Below are 22,913 nucleotides of genomic sequence, written 5' to 3'. Positions count from 1 at the left end.
ATAATAGCCACTGACAATCCAACCTCTAGACTGAGCTTAGGCCAATTCTTTCATGAAACCGATGCTGCCAAAAATACGGGGGTGCGGGGGGACGAGGTGAGCGAATCCCGTGCCGTGATTGGTCCGTTCAAAGACACGGACCAATCACGACACGGGATTGACTCGAAGATGGAGTAACGCTACCGTATGTGTGGCAGAGGGGGTAGCCCGACTATGCTATGTCTAGATCTAGAGGTTGGATTGTCTGTGATAATAGCCCTCATCACTGTACATAGCCACTGCACCAACGTTGGATTACTACTGTAGTTGGATTATTTCATATATTTACCCAAATATTCAAAATTTAGTGCAGCACAGAAACACAAAAATATACCGGGTGGAACAGAACGAAAGACTTTTGTTTATTTTTACTTTAATGCAAATGCCAGACATAGTGGATATGCTATTTCGACTCAATCGATGTTAGACTCAATGTACAGTCAGCTGCAGAGAGAGGTGACCCCCCTGCAAACAATGTCTATGCAGGGGGGGTCACCTCTCTCTGCAGCTGACTGTTCATTGAGTCTAACATTGATTGAGTTGAAATAGCACATCCATTTGTTTCATGGGTTCCGAACGGGCATTGCCACCATGGAGCTAACAAACCTATTGCAAAAGGGTAAAATGATAAACCAGGGGCCCGTTTCTGAAAAGCTTGTAGCTTGTATTACAAGTGGAAGTCCCTTTCTAACAAAAGCTGGCATAAAGTGACGTCCGCTTGTTTTACAAGTTAGCTTTTGAGAAACGGGCCCCAGGTTAAGAACCACTGCACTAGATATTAAGGCCGAATCACGCCAGATGCATAATGCTGCACGGTTTAAGCTCTAGCGAGCATTTCTCAGCGACGAGCTGTCACCAACGTTTTCGGCCTAGTCTAACTAGAGCCACCCGAAAAGCTTTGTGGAAAGACATTTCGGCATCACAAGTAGGTCAGCCGGCCTAGCCAAGGTGCCAATAAAGAAATGCTTTATGTCTCTCTATCACTCTTCCATATTAGTGCGACAGTGACAGTTGCGTTTCGATCGCTACGGAGCGTTAGCGATTGGCATGTTGGCTATGCGGCCTGTCTACGGCACCTTGGCATTGCCTTGTTGCATACGCAAAGCCGACTTCAGACTACAGAGGGGCTACCGCGAAAACAGAAATTCGCAAATTGCGGGGATCTTTCTGTTTTACTTCAATAAAGGCGTAATTAGAGTTAAGAGTGACAGAGAAAGATGATGCCCGCAATTTGCAAACTTTGATTCGGGGTCCGAGGAAGCGGGAGGGTGGCGCTACAGAAGGACACGTCGTGAGGAGGCAAGTCATGGAATTTGATTTCTGTGCCACTTTATACTTTGTTACAGTGACAATACAGTAGAACTTCGATTATCCGAATTAATTGGGACCGAGACTAGTTCGGATAACCGATATGTGGGTTTTATTAAATAGGCCGACAACAACTTTTTACAAAAAAAGTACAGTATTACATACAACATATAAAACACCTTTAAAAAAAACTGATAACTGATGAGAGTTCGGATAAAACTAACCCATCAAAAACCCCCTGGCACTGATTAAAATAACCGACTTGGTTTCACATTACATCTCAAAACTTTTTTGTAGTAGAAGCGTTGCGAGACTTGCACCTTTTTACATGTAATGTTTTTGATGGGATCTCATCTCTTTTTGTAGGCAGTCCTTCTTTTCGGGTACTCATACCCATAATGTGTACACACTAAACACATCTTCATTCATACTCACATCGTACATCGTAGTGTAGCTTTACTTTACCTACTATTTGTAGGAATTGCAACAGTAACTTTGTAATAGCATATATTTATATGGGATTACAAACTTACTTATGCAGTCCTTAGATCTTTAAAACGTGACTGATATTGCAATATTTTTAGGTTTTCTATGACTTGATAAGCTGATAACTACTTATGTTTAAAATTTGAAGCTTGTGGATATGCTAGAAGTACCTTTAGAATTACGATGATCGTAGGTGAGTGAGTGAGTGAGTGAGTGTGTCAGTGTCGAAACTAAGGAACTTTGACGTACAATAATTCTTAAACTACAAGTTCAGATTTAATGTTTTTGATAATATATCTAAAGCATGTTAAGCCCTATATGTCACTGAAAATTCAGGGTTCTAGCTTCCGCCAGCACAAAATTACAGGACGTCGAAAATGGCCTGAATCGCTTCGAGAAAAGGATGGTACGGCCGTGCCTCTTTGTTTTGCTCGACTTGGCGGGGTCACTGCCGTGCCCCCAAATTAAGTTAGTGTTCGGAAAAATGAGGGTTCGGATAATGTAGGTTCTACTGCAATATGAGATCCGTAAAGGCCAATGTCAAGGGGTATTGATGGTCAACGCCACAGAAATCAACTGTGCAACAGAAGTGGCACAGAAATCAACACCTCGACCGTATATACACATATGTTAATGTTGTTACTGATCGCGGACCCATAACTATGGTTGAACTACCTCCACCCTCCTGCTGCGCGATCAATGTGAACATTGCTCTGCCGGGGGTTATAAACGTGTTTGTCTGGCCCGGGCTTTTTCTCTGCAAATTGTACGCTCGGTTTAATCACAGCGTATGTTTGTATAAGGAAAATCATCCCCGCACGACTCTTTATTTGGTAAAGGTTTATGTTTCAAAATATAACAAATATATTCGGCTATAGTTTGTCAAAGGACTGTCTCATTTCAAACATAGACAGAGAGAAACATACTATATATGTCTTACACTAGTACTAGCACCTCAAAAGAAAAGGATGAGTATAGTTTTATTTGTTCCTATTTATTGACAAATTGGTTTGACCAACTATACCTCTCAAACCCCTGTTTTCCCCCCTAAAATAAAAAAATATGCAGTTTTAGCTTATTCACACTGTTAGCGGTAGTAATTACTATAACAGTTCCAAATTTCAGCTATCTACGTCAAACGGTATCTGAAAAAACGCATTTTACCGATTTTCAAAATCGAAGTGATCCAAATGATCCCAATGATCCCATAAGTGATCTGATAACAAGTCGTACAAAACTTTGTTCACAACACTAATAACAAAATGTGTATCAAGTGTAAAAGAGTGGTGCCCGCTAACTATTGCGTTACTGTACCATTTGAGCTGAGACCCGCACATTCCTTTACGAATTTGTATGATTCCATGTACATATGTATATTTTCTAAATCAAATTTCTATTACACCTTATGTGTATAATTGCATGAATTCTATAGTAATTTAAATTGTATTTTTTCCCTTATTTTCTCGTAATGCATGTTAATTATAAGATGTAATTATTTTTGAAAAGATGTGTCCCGCCGAGTTTGTTGCCGGTCCCATATTGGGATACCCTCCTCCAATTGAGTGGGGATTTAAATCTTCTCGGGGCAGAGGTGTAGGGTTGGAGCCGGTCTACCTAGCTTTATTTGACGTTCATAAGCGCATTGTAATTATGCCTACTTGAATAAACTATCTTTTATCTTATCTTATCTTATCCTTCCTAAATAACTCGCAAACTGAAGATAATTTGACTTTCAGTTTTTCCAAAGAGCGGGTATAATCAAGAGCCAAAATATCTCTGGCCAACTGGCAAGCCATCGGGTGTTATGAAGAACTAGCGACCCGCCCCAGCTTCGCACGGGTTAACAAATTATACACAAACCTTCATCTTGAATCACTCTATCTATTAAAAACAGCATCAAAATCCGTTGCGTAGTAATAAAGATCTAAGCATATATAGGGACAAACAGACAGCGGGAAGCGACTTTGTTTTATACTATGTAGTGATATGAAGTATGAACGCTAATTGACAAACTAGTCAAAACACACATACACCGTATATGCTACGAAATGTCAAAGCAAGTCGCAAGTAAATACACCATTATTGAGAATCCGAGTCTTAAAATATGTAGTTTTAATAGAATGGATTCTCTCGAAATAAAAATAGTTAAGAGGGGAAATATTTGCTGAGCGCAGACGAGTACAAGAGTACAACTTGAAATAAAAATATTTGCTCTTAGTCTCTTGACAATAGATAGAACAACCTTTTCGAGCGCTCCGTCCCCAAGCCCAAGTACTGAGATCTGCTAAGATGTACAAACACCATCAGATATATCAGAGCGGCCGAGGCGCTCACAAATATCTGAACACGCCTCTATTGTCAAGGCGCTAGAGTGCGTGTTCAGATATTTTTGAGCACCTCGGCCGCTCAGATATATCTGATGGCGACTGTACACAATAGTAACATAAAAAGGTACTTAAATCGTTTCAGCCTTGTAGTAGTATTGTGTTCGTAATAGTTTGTAGGTACTGTGTTCTGTGTTTGTTTGTAGGCACCTTCTGGGCAGGCTCGCTCCGTAGTAGGCCATCGTCTTCGCCTCGGCTAGTCTGTGGCCATGAGTAAGCCCATTTATAATTTAAAAAAACTGTGATCTGTACAAAAATCATTCGCATTTAAGTTGATACTTGACTTGAGGCTAAGTCGCTCCAGATATTTACGTAAAATACGTAATATACCTCTCCAGCTTTCTGTATACTTATACCCAAATAAATACACAGATATACTTTTGTAGGTGTCTTTTTTATTTATTTATTTTAATTTTCACATATAAAAGCAACCTCGGCATTCTCTTATCTACCATCTACTATAGGGCGGAACGAAACACAAATGCGTCAAGGTGGGCCTTACGGGTTGTAATGTATGGAATTATACGTCAGATGTCTAATCTAATTGTATGTGTTGCATCTGATTATTGCATACATTACGTGTACGAGGTACGAGTACGCATGTCTGTAAGTGTTTGTATTGTTACGGATTTATTCTGATGTAGCTCTGCCTTTATTTAATTTTTATTGCACAAAAGTAAATACAAGCGTACAAAAGGCGGAGTTAATGCTACAAGGCATTCTCTACCAGTCAACCTTCGGGCAAAGCAGATAACTTGTGCGGGTTTGTGCATTCAATCGAAGTTTAAATCCATTCGGGACTCTTCTAAAGTACTAAGTGATGAGTACCTAGTAGTACCTACAAATCAATTTAGTCTAGACATATAGCCTATACTAAATATACCGCTCTGGCTTATACCCCGCTTTCAGCGTTCATCTTCGCTTATTCATCGCAATTGATCGGACGGCGAGGGAATATTGCGTCAAAGAGATTTCATTGCCAATTTGGTTTCAAATAAACGTATGGACGGTTAATAGCTTTGTTTTTCATTTTTTTGCAAAGTCGACTGCTTTTAAAAACATCAACCCTAGTAGCACGGTCGCATTTTTATCGTTTATCACCATGCCTGTCACAAGTATGTAAGTGCGAAAGTGACGGGCATAGTGATAGTCGATAAAAATGGAACCGTGCTGACCCCGCAGGTATACTGTTGTGATAATATCTGAAATCTGAATGAATATTTGTCTGGAAATGACTACATAGTATAAAACAAAGTCGCTTCCCGCTGTCTGTCTATCCCTATGTATGCTTAGATCTTTAAAACTATAACGCAACGGATTTTAATGCGGTTTTTTTTAATAGAAATGATGATGATGATGTTTTTTAATAGAGTGATTTAAGAGGAAGCTAGGTTATGTATAATTTGTTAAACCGTGCGAAGCCGGGGCGGGTCGCTAGTTTTAAACAAACACGTGAAAGAAATCTATTCGATCATATATTAAAGGGCGTCAGATTTTTAGGACGCTTTCGTACATTCCTGGCTAACAAAATCGCGTTAATTATACAAATACCCGAACTGCATCTCTTTCTTTAATATCACAAAAGAAAGTGATACAGCGATATTTTCTAAATGTGTATCCGGAAATTCCATTACATACATTATACACACCAGTGGTAAAGTTTGTAAAGATAAAGCCTTGGCCACACGCGCGATGCGGTTTTAACGAGGCAGAATGACTTTGTAGAATGAGAAACTAATTTACAACATAATGGAAGGCAGGATACCGCATTCCACACGAGTTCAGATTTGTTTAGAACGGACACTATGAAAGAACTATGCTCGAAGTCTCTCTCAAAATTCGGAACGAAGTGATCCGCCAGAAAACCGTGACCGACATAGCTTTGAAAGTACGTTGAAGTGGCAATGGGCTGGCCACATATGTCGCAAAACCGCTGGAGTAAGCGTGTTCTGGAGTGGAGACCGCGTCTGGGCAAACGTAGCGTGGGACGCCCGCTGGCCAGATGGCGGGATGACTTGCACACATTGACGTATATTTCAGGACTGGCCTTACGAGCAATAAGAATGGGGCATGAATGGGGCCAGTGCACCATTGTGACACCACTACGACGCGATTGGTTGACGAGTTCGGATGACGTGCGCGATTGGTCGCAACTAGTTGCGTTAGACTGCACGATAAGCTCGAATTCGTGAGTGACACCGCTGAACTAGTACCATTTTTAGTGTCCGTAAGGCCCGTCCTGAGATATACGTCAATGCTTGCACAGGAGGGCCGCGGCAGCGACTGGATGCATAAAAGCGGCGGAAAGGCCTATGTCCAGCAGTGGACTGAAACGGGCTGATGATGATGATGACTATGACTACAAACATTACTCACGCTGCATGTGTATGTGCTGTTTGGGCATCTTGTAGTCGGGCGGGTAGCACCGCTCGTAGAACTCGAGGTCCTGGACGTCGCATACTTCCGGCGTGGGTATGATGAGCCCCGTGCATATCGCCCTCTGGAGGTGGTGCTCCTGTTGACAATACATAATACTCATTAGCAAAAAGTTAACAGACAATTATTCGCATTAGGTTGAGACAAATTAGATGAGAGCGAACTACAGCATGTCGAACTTAAAGGGACCCACTGATTAACAGTCCGCCGGACGATATCGGCCTGTCAGTTAGGACTGATAATCAGTGGGCCCCTTAGGCCTTCAGCACACGAGGCGTAGGCGTGAGCGTCGCGCAAGCGTGGCGTGTTACGAGAGGCGTAGAGTATAAAAGTACCATAATATGTTATAACTCATTACTGGTCATTATATACACTCATTCGACAAATTACTGACATTAGGTTTGCGCGCTTATTCCTATTAGGTATGTTTACGGTTGTACATAACGCGTTCGTCGTAAAAGCATGTATAACGTACAGAGTTTTTATGCGACATTTTAGCTTAATGTCATCCCAAGGGTCTTATAAAAGCAATATACGGTATAAGTAACAAGTAATCACGACGGAAAGCTCAAACCTAGAGATATCGAAAGGGAATATGCTAAAAGCGACAGATATTTTAGAATGGAACTATCCGAATGCAGCGTCTGAAAGTTTTGAGTTCTCTGGGGAAATTGGGAAATACTAGCAAGAATATTTGTATTTGTATATTCCCTTTATGAGATTAATAAATGATATGCTAAGTGGTTAGAATACATTGATGATAAAGTCATTAAATCATAATGTGTCAGCACTCACATTACGATTAAGCATCAATTTAAAAGGATAATTGTCATTCTTGATTATCATCATAATTATCACGATATTTATAGTGTGATAAAACCTTTTTTAGGATAGCTAGACAGTTGAAATTTTCACAGATGATGTATTTCTGTTGCCGCTATAACAACAAATACTAAAAACAGCATAAAATAAAGATTTAAGTGCGGCTCCCATACAACAAACGTGATTTTTGACCGAAGTTAAGCAACGTCGGGCGGGGTCAGTACTTGGATGGGTGACCGTTTTTTTGCTTGTTTTGCTCTATTTTTTGTTGATGGTGCGGAACCCTCCGTGCGCGAGTCCGACTCGCACTTGGCGGGTTTTTTTTAAACTCAACATCAGCACTAATCATTGGAGTATAGGACCGGCGTCAACATTAGTATAATTTACCCTGTAAGTACTAGATAAAATATAGTTTGGCAAGCCATATCCGTCAGCAGAAAAAAGCGTCAATTTAAAAAAAGTAGTCGGTAAGGCTAAGGGTTGTCCTCCCATAGACCATTTGAACTTCGCGCCTTTTTCTACTGACAAATTGGATTTGCCAGAGTATAATACCCTTCTTTCCACCCTTTGACAAGTAGGTCTACAGCCTAGCGAGTATGGAAACAAATAGAACGGATCCCCTAGATAGGGGTAAGTAATGGGGTTCCCCGGGAATTTATAGGCGGTACCGAGCCGGGTTCCGTTATCGGACGCCGCCGCCATCTATTTTGATGCATTGTTAACTTTAATGCTATCTTTCGAGGGTTCTTTGGGCGCGGTGATAAAATGGGGCATTATCCATGAAAAGGGACCTTATTGTCGATGGCGCTTACGCCGCACAGCGTCGTGCGGCATTGTATTTATATCGGAGCATCGTTAATAATTGCGTAAGCGCCATCGACAATAAGGTCCCTTTTCATAGATAACGTCACAAATGGTCTGGAATGGACAGTACAGTCCGTGATTTTTATCGCTGACGTACAGTCACCATCAGATATAAGGTCAAGATAGATAGATAGAAGAATACCTCAGTGAAAAGATACAAAAGAAAAGAACAATTGATTGAATGTAGAGGCAGATAACAGGACAGGCGGTCTTATCGCTAAAGAGCGATCCCTTCCAGACAACCTTTGGGCAGCGGAAACAGAGAATTTAATCGAAAAAGTAGTCCAATATCAGATATAAAGATTCAGATTCAGATATGGAGCGGCCAAGGTGTTCAAAAATATCTGATGGCCTCCTCCTCGGCCGCTCCGATATATCTAATGGCGACTTATTATCGCCACTACAGACGTTTCCGAGGCCTAGCCAACATGACAATCGTACACCGACAAACCAAAATGTATCTTATCTAACTCTAACTTACTGGAACGAATTATATTTATACCTAGTAATTTTACTGGTTAACGTTTAAGGTACAATTAAAAACCAAAAAGGGATAACGACCGGCTGTATTTATTAAGGTATAGTCAATTAAAAAAGTACTTAAACGATTCAAAAAGGGTCAAAGTAATGAAATCGTTTATACATTTTATACTTGTTGGCACCAACCAAATAAATACATAAACTCAACGTTATACATTTTAGGACTAAGCTAAATAAAAGGCAATAAAATGTATGCGAAATGATTTAACTTTCGCTAGGTACCTCTGGAAATACAAAAATCCTCTACACAATTAATTTTCAATTTAATGGTTACCGTTTATATCTAAAAGCGAAAGATAAAAATGTTATTAAGGTAATTAATATTCTCAGAAATCTACGGAATAGTAAATAAGGAAAAAACCTTAATGGAAATAGCTCAGGTATTAAAATTAAACTTTTCGCGAACGCCGCTCCCACTTTACTGGAAGAAATTTGCTTTTTCCAATTTAAGTAAATATTAAGTAATAATACATCAGGACTAATTTGGCGAGCTCACAAGAATGTGAAATACTTTATTCAGGGTTCCGTACCCAAAGGGTAAAAACCGGTACCCTATTACTAAGACTCCGCTGTCCGTCTATCACCAGCTGTATCTCATGAACCGTGATAGACATAGACAGTTGAAATTTTCGCAGATGATGTATTTCTGTTGCCGCTATAACAACAAATACTAAAAACAGAAAAATTTTCAAATACGTGTGATGTAATTAATGGATGACTCCTAACTTTACATCGGTAGACTTTATTACAAAAGGCATAAGGTCCACCGATGTATGTACTAAGTTTTCAGTATCATATCAATCGAGTTATTATTTTAAGATTCTTTTATTACTTGTGAAACCAATCAAAACGAACATAGCTTTTATTATCATTATTTAAATTTTGCTTTCACAAATAAATAAGACTACGACTTATTCATGTCAATGACGCTAAAACACGAGCGTTGGAGTAAAATATAAAGATTTTCTATTTCCCTCTCTAAATATTTACGTGAATGGTAACAGAGTTAATGAATAATTACTTCCGGAGAGCTTTCAATTACTACGTCTTATTATATTATAAAAGCTCAGATCGAAGCAGCTGGCCCTTATATTCCAACTGCGATGTGAAAAAGACTGTGCGGTCGAGTACACAAACGTCTTTACAAGCCAACGGTCCAAAATATATACACGATCTTACTGTCTGTGTTGTGGAGGCGGGTATACATATTAATGGAACATTGTCTTGTAAAGATGTTTTTGAAGTGGACTGTACTAACGGCAACAATCATATTTGACCATCGGTGGCCCTTATACCCAAATCCAGGATACCAGGATCCAAATTAGATTTACGAGTTGACAGTGTTATAGTACGTACTGAACAGCAACAATCACTACTGATCGTTGGTAAACCTTAAGTAATAAGGTATACAATTGGTCAGCTATTATGTCGAAAATAATGTCAAAGTGCACACTTATACTGGTCTAAGAATTGCGATAGCAATGTTAATAGCAGACCTGGTAACGTCCCAACGAATAGAATGAAAGCAAACTAGAAGGGCTTGATGATTATTATCCGCGTACTTATTACGGAAATAAGGCGTTTTAAACTACATAAATAGACACGTTGGATTTGTATTATAGATTTTTTATCAAAAATTAATACACGTTAGTTGTCGTGATTGCCCACATGTGGATATTCCGCCCACCGCGTTTGTGATAAGAGTTCCGATGGATCAATTGTGCAATGACGTGTTTATGGTCTAAAAACTCTAAAATGTAGGACTGAGTGTAATAAAATAAACAGGGCCTATTGTTTTTATCGCCTGTCACCATGCCTGTCATGTTCTAACAAACTTATGTAAGTGCGAAAGTGACAGGCTAGGATAAAAATACAACCATGCTGCCACCGCAGATAGTAAATGGATTTCTATTTTATTTGTGGTTTTGGATGAATTCATTATTTTTATAGTCTCAGAATTTTTCAAGAAATAAACCTTCAAAATATTATACCTATAATCCAGCCCAGCCTGTAGGTATTTGGCTCGCGACATGTTTTTACATAAACATAAGATAACTTGGCACTGTCATGGAATATTTTACCAGCAAATATCGGATGTTTCCAGATCACATAATACAGATAAACGATAAACTGAACCAGCTCCTTCGGTAGCTCCAAATTTTTATTTGGCGACTGAACTTCAGATACCTACCTACTTAAGGGGCCCACTGATGATCAGTCTGCCGGACGATATCGGCCTGTCCGTTAAGACGAAACAGGAGCTGAGATTTAAATATTTTAGGCAAATATACCTGTCTCGCTAACGGAAGCGGCTCCTAAAACTAGTGCGATAAGGACAAGGCGAAAAACCCTGCGTAAAAATCTCAAAAATCGAGGTTTCGTACTCGACTGTTTCCTCCTCCAAAACTTAACTAATCGTAACCAAATTTGGAAATCTAAATGATTATGAAATTATCTGTGTCGGACCGTTTTGCTTTTTTGGCTAATTGATATCAGTTTTGAATACCACGCCTCTCATTGCGGCATAGTCAATTAGGTCATTTTGGCCATTTTTGAAGGGCTCTAGCGCTTTAAAAAATAAAAATATCAAAAAAAGCAAAACGGTCCGACACAGATATTGACAATATTAATCTGTGTTGAAAAAATCATTGCTCTAGCTTCAAAACCCACGGAGGAAACAGTCGAGTACGTTTGTATGGAGAAATGACCACTCCTGTTGCCTCTTAAACGCAAAAGGTGACACCTCCGAACAACTGACAGGCCGATATCGTCCGGCGGACTGATATCAGCGGGCCACTTTAGCGGTATATGCATACGTGCCATGCGTCATGAAATGACTCATGGTGAATCGATTGTCAAGCGTCATATAAGCGGTTACTGCATTTCCTGATCAGTTTGAAATTTTCGCTTTATCGTCATCGAAAGATGCGTGCACGCTTGGGTCACGACCACGACTGCTCCTGCGGCGGTTACACGGTCGCTTTTTTATCGCTTGTCATCATGCCTGTCACGTTCTAACAAGTATGTAAGTGCGAAAGTGTCGGGCATAGTGACAGGCGATAAAACTGGAACCATGCTGCGCCCGCTGCTGCTGGTAACTACCACGTCTTTACACTTTGAAACACTTATTTACTGAAAGAAATAAGCCTTACGTAAAAACTCGTCAAAATAGTTCCGTCTCGCGGAGACTTGGTCACGCGTCAGAGCGTTAGGTTCCGAACGTCTGGGACTAGGTTGTTGACTACAGTCTAAAGACTAGAAACGTTTATTTCTGAAAGATACTGCGTTACATAAGAAGTATTCAGAATAGTTCCGTCTCGCGGAGACTTGGTCATGCGTCAGTGCGTTAGGTTCCGCCCGTCAAGGACTAGTTGTTGACCGCACTTTTAAACTAACTATTATTTCTGGAAGATACTGTAACTACATAAAAACTAACTAATAATTGAATCGGCATCTAGAAAATCTACTTCCAACCGTGGCTCAATCGCCAGCAACATTAGTGACGTCACATTTTAGGCAATTTTGTTTTCAACGAAATCTACAATATTAACTCGGCATTATTTTTTTAATAAAAAGATATTTTTGATATATAAATATTAGTAATTTTATAACACAACGAAAGTTACATCCAAAATCTCATTATTTGACTGTACAGTGAATAAAAAAATATGAATTAATTTTCGGTTACTGATGAAGTTAAAGTGACATAACAATGTTTGTGACTCCCCCCTCTCCCATGTCACAACATGTCACATTTTCTTGACCCCCTCCCTCCCCCTAAACGTGTGACGTAATTAATGGGTGACCCCTAAGTAGTTATTTTGCACTACACGATATGGAAGAAAGTATGTAGGTAGGTTCTACACATTTTGTAGCCTGAAGGAAACTCGTCTAAATTTTGAATTATTTTGTACCTATCTATACTTGCTTTTCGCTCGACCAGTGTTGAGTTTTCTTTAAAAGAGGCTTCACCTTCTGACAAATACTTTCCTGCCCGGAAATGGGCCGTAAAATCCCATTTACCGCAGATACAGCGCCGATAGTACATCAATCTCCTGTTTACAAAGATGTGCCGGTATAGGTGTGTTGAATCAAAATAGATTTGGCTGTTTCATAAAAATTGAAGGAATAGGGATGATGACACATGTTGAATTTTATAACAAAATCTAGTAAAATAGATAGCAAACGAGCAATTTATCACAATAATGTGGATATTAAAGTAAAATACTGAAAAATTACAAAAATACAGGTCCTGAAAGTTTCAAAATTTAAGTTTTTTTTTAACTTCCAAAAACGATAAAAGTCGATTCCTTACATTTCATCCAAAAAAATATTGTATGGCAACTACTCGCATATTTCGCAATATTTCACCGACAAAAACGCAATTTTCTTGTTTTGTCCATACTACAAGATGGGCTCCCAGAGACCTTGACGTCACGTTCCCTTGCCGTTTTGTATAGGGCGTTTCGTACAATTACTGACTTTTGTGTTACTTTAATGCAATGGGTCCCATATAGACAATTGATCCTAAAAACAAACCCGATCGATTGATACCATAAATGAAAATTAGTCATGTACGGGAAAGTCACAATTTAACTTCATAATTCACTTACATACAATGTTAACGCGTTAAGATGCTATGTAATGTTAAAGATAGAACTATGTTTTTACACTTTTAGTGGCACAAATGGCTACCCCATCCCACTACCCACCCCCTAGTCTTTTATGGAATTTATATAACTGAATAGGCCACTTTTGCCTCTGGCGTATTTTTTGTAGCAAAGCTTTAATTAAATCACTATAGTGGGAGGTCTATGCCTAAACATCAAGTCCCGTCTGCTTAACCTCTGGCCACCTACAAACTAAACCTTACCAAGAAAATGTTATTTTTGTCTGAAAATAAATACCTTTTTAATGCCTCCAGCAGAAAAAGTAATGTAAGCCGACGAAGACGACACTCAAAGCAACTTGGTTTACTTAAAGACTTGTTTACAAATATAAAGTTAATTATGTAGTATAATCCGTTCAAGTCACTTTTAGAATAACAGGCTAAAAACACCCTCCCAGATAATAAAGGCTATTATTGTCGTGAATCGGACGGCCGAGGAAATTGTATTAATAGAGGTGATCAACAAATGGGTTCCGCTTACAATGCCGGCTATCACACCCCTTTCCGGATTAAGGCCAAGCCACACCGGATGCGTGTGCGTGACGTGCACGTACACGTACGCGTCCCGCTGCGTTGTAGAATACGAAAACACATAAGAGAGGACACACCGCTTGCGTGACGTGTGCGTGACGTGCGCGTACGCGTGACTTGCACGCAACGCAGCTCCGACGAGACAAACTGGCTGCGTACTGCGTGCACGCGTCCACGCAGCGGAGCGGCAACGTCGCTTCGTTGCGTGCAGTGATGACGTTGTGTTTAACTGCGATCCCTATGAGAGGGCGAACCGAGCAGGTTCGGACACGCACAGCTCGGTGCTGCATAGGTGCTGTGCGTGTACACGCGCAGCTCGCTTGTATTTATTTACAACTCGGTCGGTGCGCGTGCTGGTTTTTAATATGGATTTAGTGATAAAAGAAAAACTAATTAAAATCTTTCGTCAATACGAATGTATATTTACAACATAGCACAAAGATTACAAAAAAATACGTCTTATATAAATAATTTGGCCTGTGGGAACAAATCGATGTTAGGTATTAACCAGGCATGTTATATGTGTAATAATTGCAATGGCGGCATTAGGTGAACTGCTTCCATTTGCAACGGGAGTCACATGATGTAGGTACTGTCGCAGGTATTGCTGGTGTCCATGGGCGACGGTAATCAGGCGATTCGTCTGCTCGTTTGCCACCTACATCATTACATACGTGTGTGTTTCATGTGTGTGTGTATATCATTAAAAAGAACTCGCGAAATTCGACTCGTATCGCCGAGACTCGGGTGGCCTAGTAGTTATGGCGTCTGCCGCGAATATAGAAGCTGCTCTGGTTAGATCCCAGCCCTTGACACTGGTGGAGGCTTTGGTCACTTTTTCTACCGTAACGACATCTATTTCAGTTTATAATTTATATTAGAACTCCAGGGACCCGTCTCTCAAGAGCTTGTAACTTGTAATACAAGCGGATGTCACTTTTTGTCAGCTTTAGTTAGAAAGTGTACTTCCACTTGTATTACAAGTTACAAGCTTTTGAGCAACGGGCCCCAGCTCGCTCAGTACACACACGCGTGGACAGGCTGGTTGCATAGCGATGTATCAGATGTATGTCATGTATGGTATTCGCTTGCGTTGCATGCCCGTATCATGATGCGTAATAGAGCGAGTATGATACGATTTGTAATTGAATATCTAATTTTGAATGAAATTTTGACTGTCACTGTTATTCTTCATACTTTCAATTATTCGTAATGTAAAATAACTGACAATCACAATATATTATAAATTCCTGAAAATCTACTATGTGTAATTTTAAGTGTAATTGTATATGTATTGTGAGATAAATAAATCAAATCATATCATATAGCTATAATATGGTGTTAATTAGTTTGTAATATTTCCGCTAAATTGTAAAACATGCTGTGTACACTTGTTTTGGATCTCGTGCTAGATTTAAGCCATAATGTACAATTGTATTACCCATGATATTGTACGATGTCTGTTTAGTGTACCTAATAAAGTAAAATAAAAAAATAAAAATATCATAATTATGCACAGTGTGTCTGGGCAGTGTTGCATACGCATCAGATGTATATTGGCCTTACGATAAAGGCGTTACCACAGCGGTAAATACCTAAATGAACTCATGTTTCGTTTGCGGTGGCCATGGCGACAGAGGGCCTACCGCGAACCACGTTCGACGTGTTGCCTCTTTGTCGCACTTGTAAATTCGTACGTAAGTGTGACAGGGAGGCAACACGTCGAACGTGGTTCGCGGTAGGCCCTCTAATCTTTCTAATTTCCAACAAAATTACCTAAATATATATTTCCGGGTAGCAACAAGCCGCCAATAACGGCGCCCGCTAATAATAATAAGGGGCCGTGTGCGAATAATAACCGCCCACGTCGGCTTAATCTTGGACCCCGACTTTTGTCATTTTCCTATCCTTGGGATGGGTATAAAAATATTATTGTAAAAGAGATAGGAATTAAATAGGCTTTAGTTTAGGTTAAAGGCCTGTGCACACCGGCTTGCGTGTGCGTGACGTGCACGTGCGCGTGCGCTAAAATGTTGGAGCTGCACACGCACACGCAAGCGGTGTGCCGTCTCTCATAAGGATCTGTATACTACAACGCTGCACGCGCACGTGCACGTCACGCACACGCAGCCGGTGTGCACAGGCCTTTCATATTGATTTAGTTGCCCGTAAAAGGTAAAATATCATTAACAACTAACATAATGACTTCACGGCATACGGTATCAAGAACATTCGGGTACTGTAAGTGATAGATACAGTTGCGTACCTTACGACCTACGAAGTACCTAATGAACTACCTAACGAACGAAAGCTCTGTAGGAGGATCATTTAGGCTTAGCAGAGGAGTGCCGCGGCAGATCGCCCATCCCTCTCTAATTAATAGTCCGAAAAGGACGGACGGTGTTCCTGTGCTATTAAAGCCCACAGGAGAGCCAAGTGAGCCAACTTCGATTAGAAACAGAACAAGGCTAAGCGAAGAAGATTATTATAATTACTTTAAAAATGAATCTCGTAGAAAATACTCAATAATAAAAACAAACCACTTGTGCACGAAGCTATTGGAAAGAGATAATTTTAAGAGCGCCATTTAGTGGCCAATTTAAGTGTCCTTGGGACCCCGAGGATCCAAGACTTCCAAGTAATCAAATACAAGCTATAAAATTCAGACCTTCTTTAGAAAAACCTAGGGTTCTGCTCAAAGGCTACTAGAACCATTTGATAACCGATTACATAGGTCGTCCGTGGATAGCGCAGCGCCACGCTTTTTAGAAAAACGGCTGAACAGATTTTCGTGAAACATGGCTAAGAACACTCGGGATAAAATTATCTATGATACAAAAAAAACTAAACGAAAATCGGTTCATCCGTTTGAGAGCTACGATACCACAGACAGACACGTTAAACTTATAATATAACACCCCTCTCTTTTTGCGTCGGGGGTTAAAAAGCCTCACGTTAGTCGCATACCTTGCAGTCACCAGCAATAATAAGCATGTTACAAAACGAAGGCCGCAAAAAATATCTGACACGATCTTATTTGTAGAGCCATAAGAGTGCGTCAAATATTTTTGCGGCCTTCGAAGAGTAACACAGATAGAATAATTAAAATTAATTTTTGCATGCTTAGTTATTAAGTTAAATTAATACAGCATGTTTATAAATATCTAATTGACACAAAAATGTATATCAAGAGCTAAACTAACTGCCATCAAACTCCAGTTTGGCAGTCCTATTTTAATGTAACACCTATGTACCGTGTCTTATGAAAATAAATAAATAATAATATTATTGCAGGTGACTGTACCCGACACTTTCCTAGAATGCACCTACAGGTTCAAAAGTAAATTTTCGCCACCTGACTATATGTTTAAGCAACAGATTGCGTCAGCGCATCGCGCTGATCCACGCAGATCAATCTAGGGCATAAACCAGCAGAAACATATTGTCTTAGTTGCACTTTACACGGATGTAATACAAATAAGATTTACATATGTGTGCTATAGGTAAAGTTGTGTATATAAAGAAATGCAAATTGTAAATAAATCAGATACCAATTGTCCGTTGGTGTTTCACTACCTCTATACCCAAAAACCTCTGCTTGCTCAGGGCGACACTCTGAGAGTAGAGGCTCCCATCCACCACCTTTTTACAGGAACCCTTGCTGTGGCATAAGACTCCTTCAGCCTTAATCGGTCGCTTGAGCCTGGGCGATCGGCAGCAAGTATCCATCCCAACCACCTTGATCCCCCCCCGTAGGGAATCCGTCTGTTACCGATAGGTCTCCTGGTACAGACATCCTTGTCATAGAATAAGTTAGGGCTAGGGAAGTAGGGACTTAGGCCAATAGGATCCCTTGCTATCGCCTCCCACCTTATTTTATGCAGTCTGTGCAGGCACATGCAACGCCTGAGTACCATTTGATTCCATAACGATTCAGTCCATTTAGTAATCCAGGTACTCGGCCTTAGCGTGTGGCTGTACATTTGGTCTTTCGAACCGGATATCCCTTAAGGATAACATTGCTATGAGTACATGATAACTTAAGGGGTGTCTGTTGAGTCGGTGATATTGACAACCAACCAGTCAGTAGTATCGACTATTAAATTCACCCTCCACCACTAGGTACGTTATACACCGCGACCTTGTTAACATTGTCCTCCCACGGTTAGGTATAAATTAATTTGGTAGGGTTTGACTGACAAACTTACAACATGGACGCTGTTAAACTCAACAACTTATTCTTGCGCAAAGTTTAAATTGCTAAGTATTCCCGAGCGCCTTAAGGTGGTTCGAGACCGGAAAAAATGTTACAATTGCATAAATCATGACTTGGCAGAGAAATGTAACAGTACAGTGTTGTGTCATTTTTGCAACACACCCCATCACCCAATGATCATCTCAACCAACCAACCAACCCAACCTCCCAACCAAGCTAAGCTACAAACCAACCCACCAACCAACCAATCCACCAACCCACCAATCCACCAACAAACCAACCAACCAACCAACCAACCAATCCACCAACCAACCAATCCACCAACCAACCAAGCCACCAACCAACCAAGCCACCAACCAACCAAGCCACCAACCAACCAATCCACCAACCAACCAACCTAACCACCACTAACCAACCAAACAACCAACCAACCTACCAACCAACCAACCCAACCACCGCCAACCAACCAAGCAACCAACCAAGCAACCAACCAAGCAACCAACGAAGCTAAGAATAGTGCAAAATCAACTAATAGATACGAAGGTCACAGAAAACTCAACATACATAAAAGGATATGGTTATTTCGCATTACAAGATATATACACTTTGATTCACGTGACACCAGTACCAAAGCAAAATAAAAAAGGAAAAGTATACAGTTTAGAAGTATATCACAACATAATTTGCGATGGAGAAAGGGAAAAAATTATGATCCAGAATACAGCTGTCATCCACATTGCAGAAAACTGTATTATCAAAACAAGAAGAAACATTCTAGCAGCAAGAAGAGCTAACACAATATCGGTGTTAGCAACGTTCTCAAGACAAGCCAACTTTTCATTAAATACAAACGAAACAACCAATCAAATAGAAGATATAACCAGAGATGAGGAAGTATTTGACAGCTCCAGAGACATATTTAAACATCTCACTAGTAACGAGAATTTACTCCAAAAACAATTAGACAATACAATTTGGAAACAGATACAAAGTAACTTAGTAGCAATTAGTCTCGGTTCGTCATTAGCAGTATTTATTCTAATGATACTAACAGTTTGTTCTGGTCCAAAGGTCCTGTTACACATTCGTTCCTGCACAACCAGCCAGCGGTCTGCTCCGCTGTCCGCCGCCCCCGCCAGGTCGGCTCCACCGAAACCCAAGCGCCACAGAACAAACCCAACGGCCAACAGCAGCCAGTTCGAAGAAATAGAGTAACGTCCGATACAGCCGCTATAGAACAGCTTCCCATCATCCCCGCTACCTTCGGGAGTCGCCAGGATGTTTAAGCAACAGATTGCGTCAGCGCATCGCGCTGATCCACGCAGATCAATCTAGGGCATAAACCAGCAGAAACATATTGTCTTAGTTGCACTTTACACGGATGTAATACAAATAAGATTTACATATGTGTGCTATAGGTAAAGTTGTGTATATAAAGAAATGCAAATTGTAAATAAATCAGATACCAATTGTCCGTTGGTGTTTCACTACCCCTATACCCAAAAACCTCTGCTTGCTCAGGGCGACACTCTGAGAGTAGAGGCTCCCATCCACCACCTTTTTACAGGAACCCTTGCTGTGGCATAAGACTCCTTCAGCCTTAATCGGTCGCTTGAGCCTGGGCGATCGGCAGCAAGTATCCATCCAAACCACCTTGATCCCCCCCCCGTAGGGAATCCGTCTGTTACCGATAGGTCTCCCGGTACAGACATCCTTGTCATAGAATAAGTTAGGGCTAGGGAAGTAGGGACTTAGGCCAATAGGATCCCTTGCTATCGCCTCCCACCTTATTTTATGCAGTCTGTGCAGGCACATGCAACGCCTTAATTCCATAACGGTTCAGTCCATTGAGTAATCCAGGTACTCGGCCTTAGCGTGTGGCTGTACACTATAGAAGGTATCGTATTAATAAATAAATTTTGTATTGTTATTTTGTATATTCGCGCGGAACCCACGTCCGCTCGCTCGCGGGCGCTTCGCGATTTTCGGGGCGCTTACGTAACCGGGTTCATCGACCGCGCCAGCCGTTACACGGGTACAGTCGGTGACATTCGATGCTTGCAATTTGAATTCGCGATCCGATGTGATTGTCGATAAGGACTTTTTAGTGCTGGTAAACACAGCTCTAATAGTCCGGGTAAGTGTTTGATAAGCAATATTTAGGTAGGTTTGCAGTAGAAGGCTTCGTCACAGGCGCGTTTTCCGAGCGGCGCGTGAGCGGGGCGCGCCGTTTTTACATATAAAACGCTCACGCCCCGCTCACGCGCCGCCCGGAAAACGCGTCTGTGTGGCGAAGCCTTTGGCGAGGCGTTCACAGAACTCGAATCCCACCAGGTTTGCCTATTGTTCGAGCGATCTAGTACTCTTCCTTCAGCTCATTACGAGACAAACCAAATTAGCTCCGGCTTGTCTAGAAAATAAGTATTTATGGGTTTTATGACGCACCACCACTGGGGGAAAAACAACATCGGTAGGAAAGAAGCGTGTGGGCAATCGGACATTGTAATCAACTAACTTTTGCAAAGATAAAAATAACGTTGTAATCCAGTGGTGGGCAAACATTTTTCATGGGGGGCCAGAAAGCTTGAGAAATTTCGGAGGAGGGCCAGAATTGCAGCAATAAAGGAAATTTTAAAATTTTACGGTTTTATATAAAAGTGCAATTATTATGCTGCAATTCCGGCCTTCCTCTTGAAACTTCTCAAGCTTTTTTTTTACGGCAAAAAATATATAATTTCAATGTATCCGCGGCGGGCCGGATAAAATGGTTTCGCGGGCCGGAGTTGGCCCGCGGGCCGTACTTTGCCGACCACTGTTGTAATCTAAAAGCAACAGCACCAAAATACCTAGGAACGGAAAGGCTTTTTAAGAAAAATATTTTATTCGACATATGTATTTATTTGTGACGTTCATAATCAAAAGGTACCACTTTGTCGCCTATCCATAAAGACGAAATTTGCTTGTATCTTTATACGAATAACCTGTCTGAGCGTCCTTGATGTGAAATATATAATATACACGATATGTATGGATGTGGTTTCCGCTACTTGTGTTGGTATAAATAAAACTATGTATCCACGTTTGACAAGTGGGTTGCTTACCCTAAAATCTATACAGATGAAGTATGTAATATAATACGTCCCCAACGTGTTTTGCACAGACAAAAAAACGGGCCACGTGTAAAATTTAAACGGCCCATTACACCTAATTACACTTAAACAGTTAAAACACTCAACTCAAAGTCCAAGAAACCCCCAACAATATAGGTACATATCTCGTTTCACACTTATATCGCAATCTAAAATGCACCTGGGTAAAAATGAATATTGCGAGTTGAGTGGGGTAAGTGGTGTGAGTTGTGTTTGATTTAGGGCCGTATTGAGTGGGAGGGAGAGTTGTTTTTAGATTGACGATTGAGTTAAGTGTCGATATCCCGGCCTTCGGAGCAGCTGACGGTGATGCCTTGCAGGCGTCCTGCGGTTGTGCCAATGTTTGGTACAATGTTGGGGGGAAGTGTTTAAAAATATTGTGCTAGAGCCACGGGAAGTTTATTTAGCAAAATGCTAACCGTTTGGCTAGTTTTGCATAGTTTTATCCTTGCAGCGTTTATAAACACACACAAATATTGAAGCTAAGTACTCCCGTCAAGCAAGTAAAAGGTTGGTTTGACATTATAATTTAAATAGTTCCTTTAAAAATACATAATTACCAGTTTCGGATGTTCTATATTGACCCAATTTTCTGGATCATTCTTTACTACTACTGTGTTCGTGTTCTACAAGATAATATAACCAAGAGAAACGGCTAGAATCGGACCAAGCTAACTCTGCATTGCATTTGCAATGAGAAAGTGAAGCAATGCCATCATTTATATTAAATTTCTATCAAAATATGACGTTTATAATAACACGCACAAGTCGGTGCCAAGTTAGCTTAAATGGGCGCTAGTAATTTGCTACTTTAAACTACCCGAGGCGCCAGTACTAGTGTAAGGGCTCATTTAGACGATGCGTGAACTCGTATGCGAGTTTCATTACATTGCGGGTTTTGATCGGTCGGTTGAATTATTGTATCTTCAATGGTCCGCAATGTAACTAAAATCGTATACGAGTTCGCACGCCGTCTAAATGGCTGGGGCCATTGGGGCCAACGATTGGCCCAACATTGCAAGGATGGAGATAAGCGTATCTCGTTTCGCTTGGGAACAAAACCTTGCTTTAGTGCAGTGTACACTGTTTTACAATGGAACTAGACACTTAGGCAAGCTTTTATCTAGAGCGAGTGGGCCGTCCTTAAACGATAGCCAACTTTACTTTTGAAACTTGTTTCTGGATTTGATTGAAACTGTTCCTAGGGTAAGTACAATATGCCTTTAGGCATTTAGTCCGCCATTAGAACAATTTTGTATCAAGCAAAAAAAGGTTCAATAAATAAAAGCAACCTGAGGGGCTACGGCGAAAACCGAAATTTGCAAAATTCGGGGATATTTCTCTTTTGCTCCAATGAAGGCGTAATTAGAGTGACAAAGAAAGATGCGAGATTTTCGCGGTTACAGCCCTGTATCGTATTTTCTATGTTATTATTTATTTATCTTTTCCAGCAAACCTCTTAACTAATA

At 40.6% G+C, this 22,913-nt stretch overlaps 1 protein-coding gene across 1 annotated transcript in view; it reads right to left on the bottom strand.

Annotated features, from left to right (window-relative positions):
• Positions 1–22,913, bottom strand: part of LOC134658999 (uncharacterized) — a 187,876-nt gene that overhangs the window by 63,708 nt on the left and 101,255 nt on the right. The window contains exon 2 of the mRNA XM_063514606.1: positions 6,594–6,732. Coding sequence (XP_063370676.1) covers positions 6,594–6,732 — 139 coding nt within the window. The remainder of the gene's footprint in view (positions 1–6,593; positions 6,733–22,913) is intronic.

This window comes from Cydia amplana, chromosome 24 (assembly GCF_948474715.1).
Source record: "Cydia amplana chromosome 24, ilCydAmpl1.1, whole genome shotgun sequence".
In the NCBI taxonomy this organism is placed as follows: domain Eukaryota; kingdom Metazoa; phylum Arthropoda; class Insecta; order Lepidoptera; family Tortricidae; genus Cydia; species Cydia amplana.
This window is presented reverse-complemented; position numbering and strand designations above follow the sequence as displayed.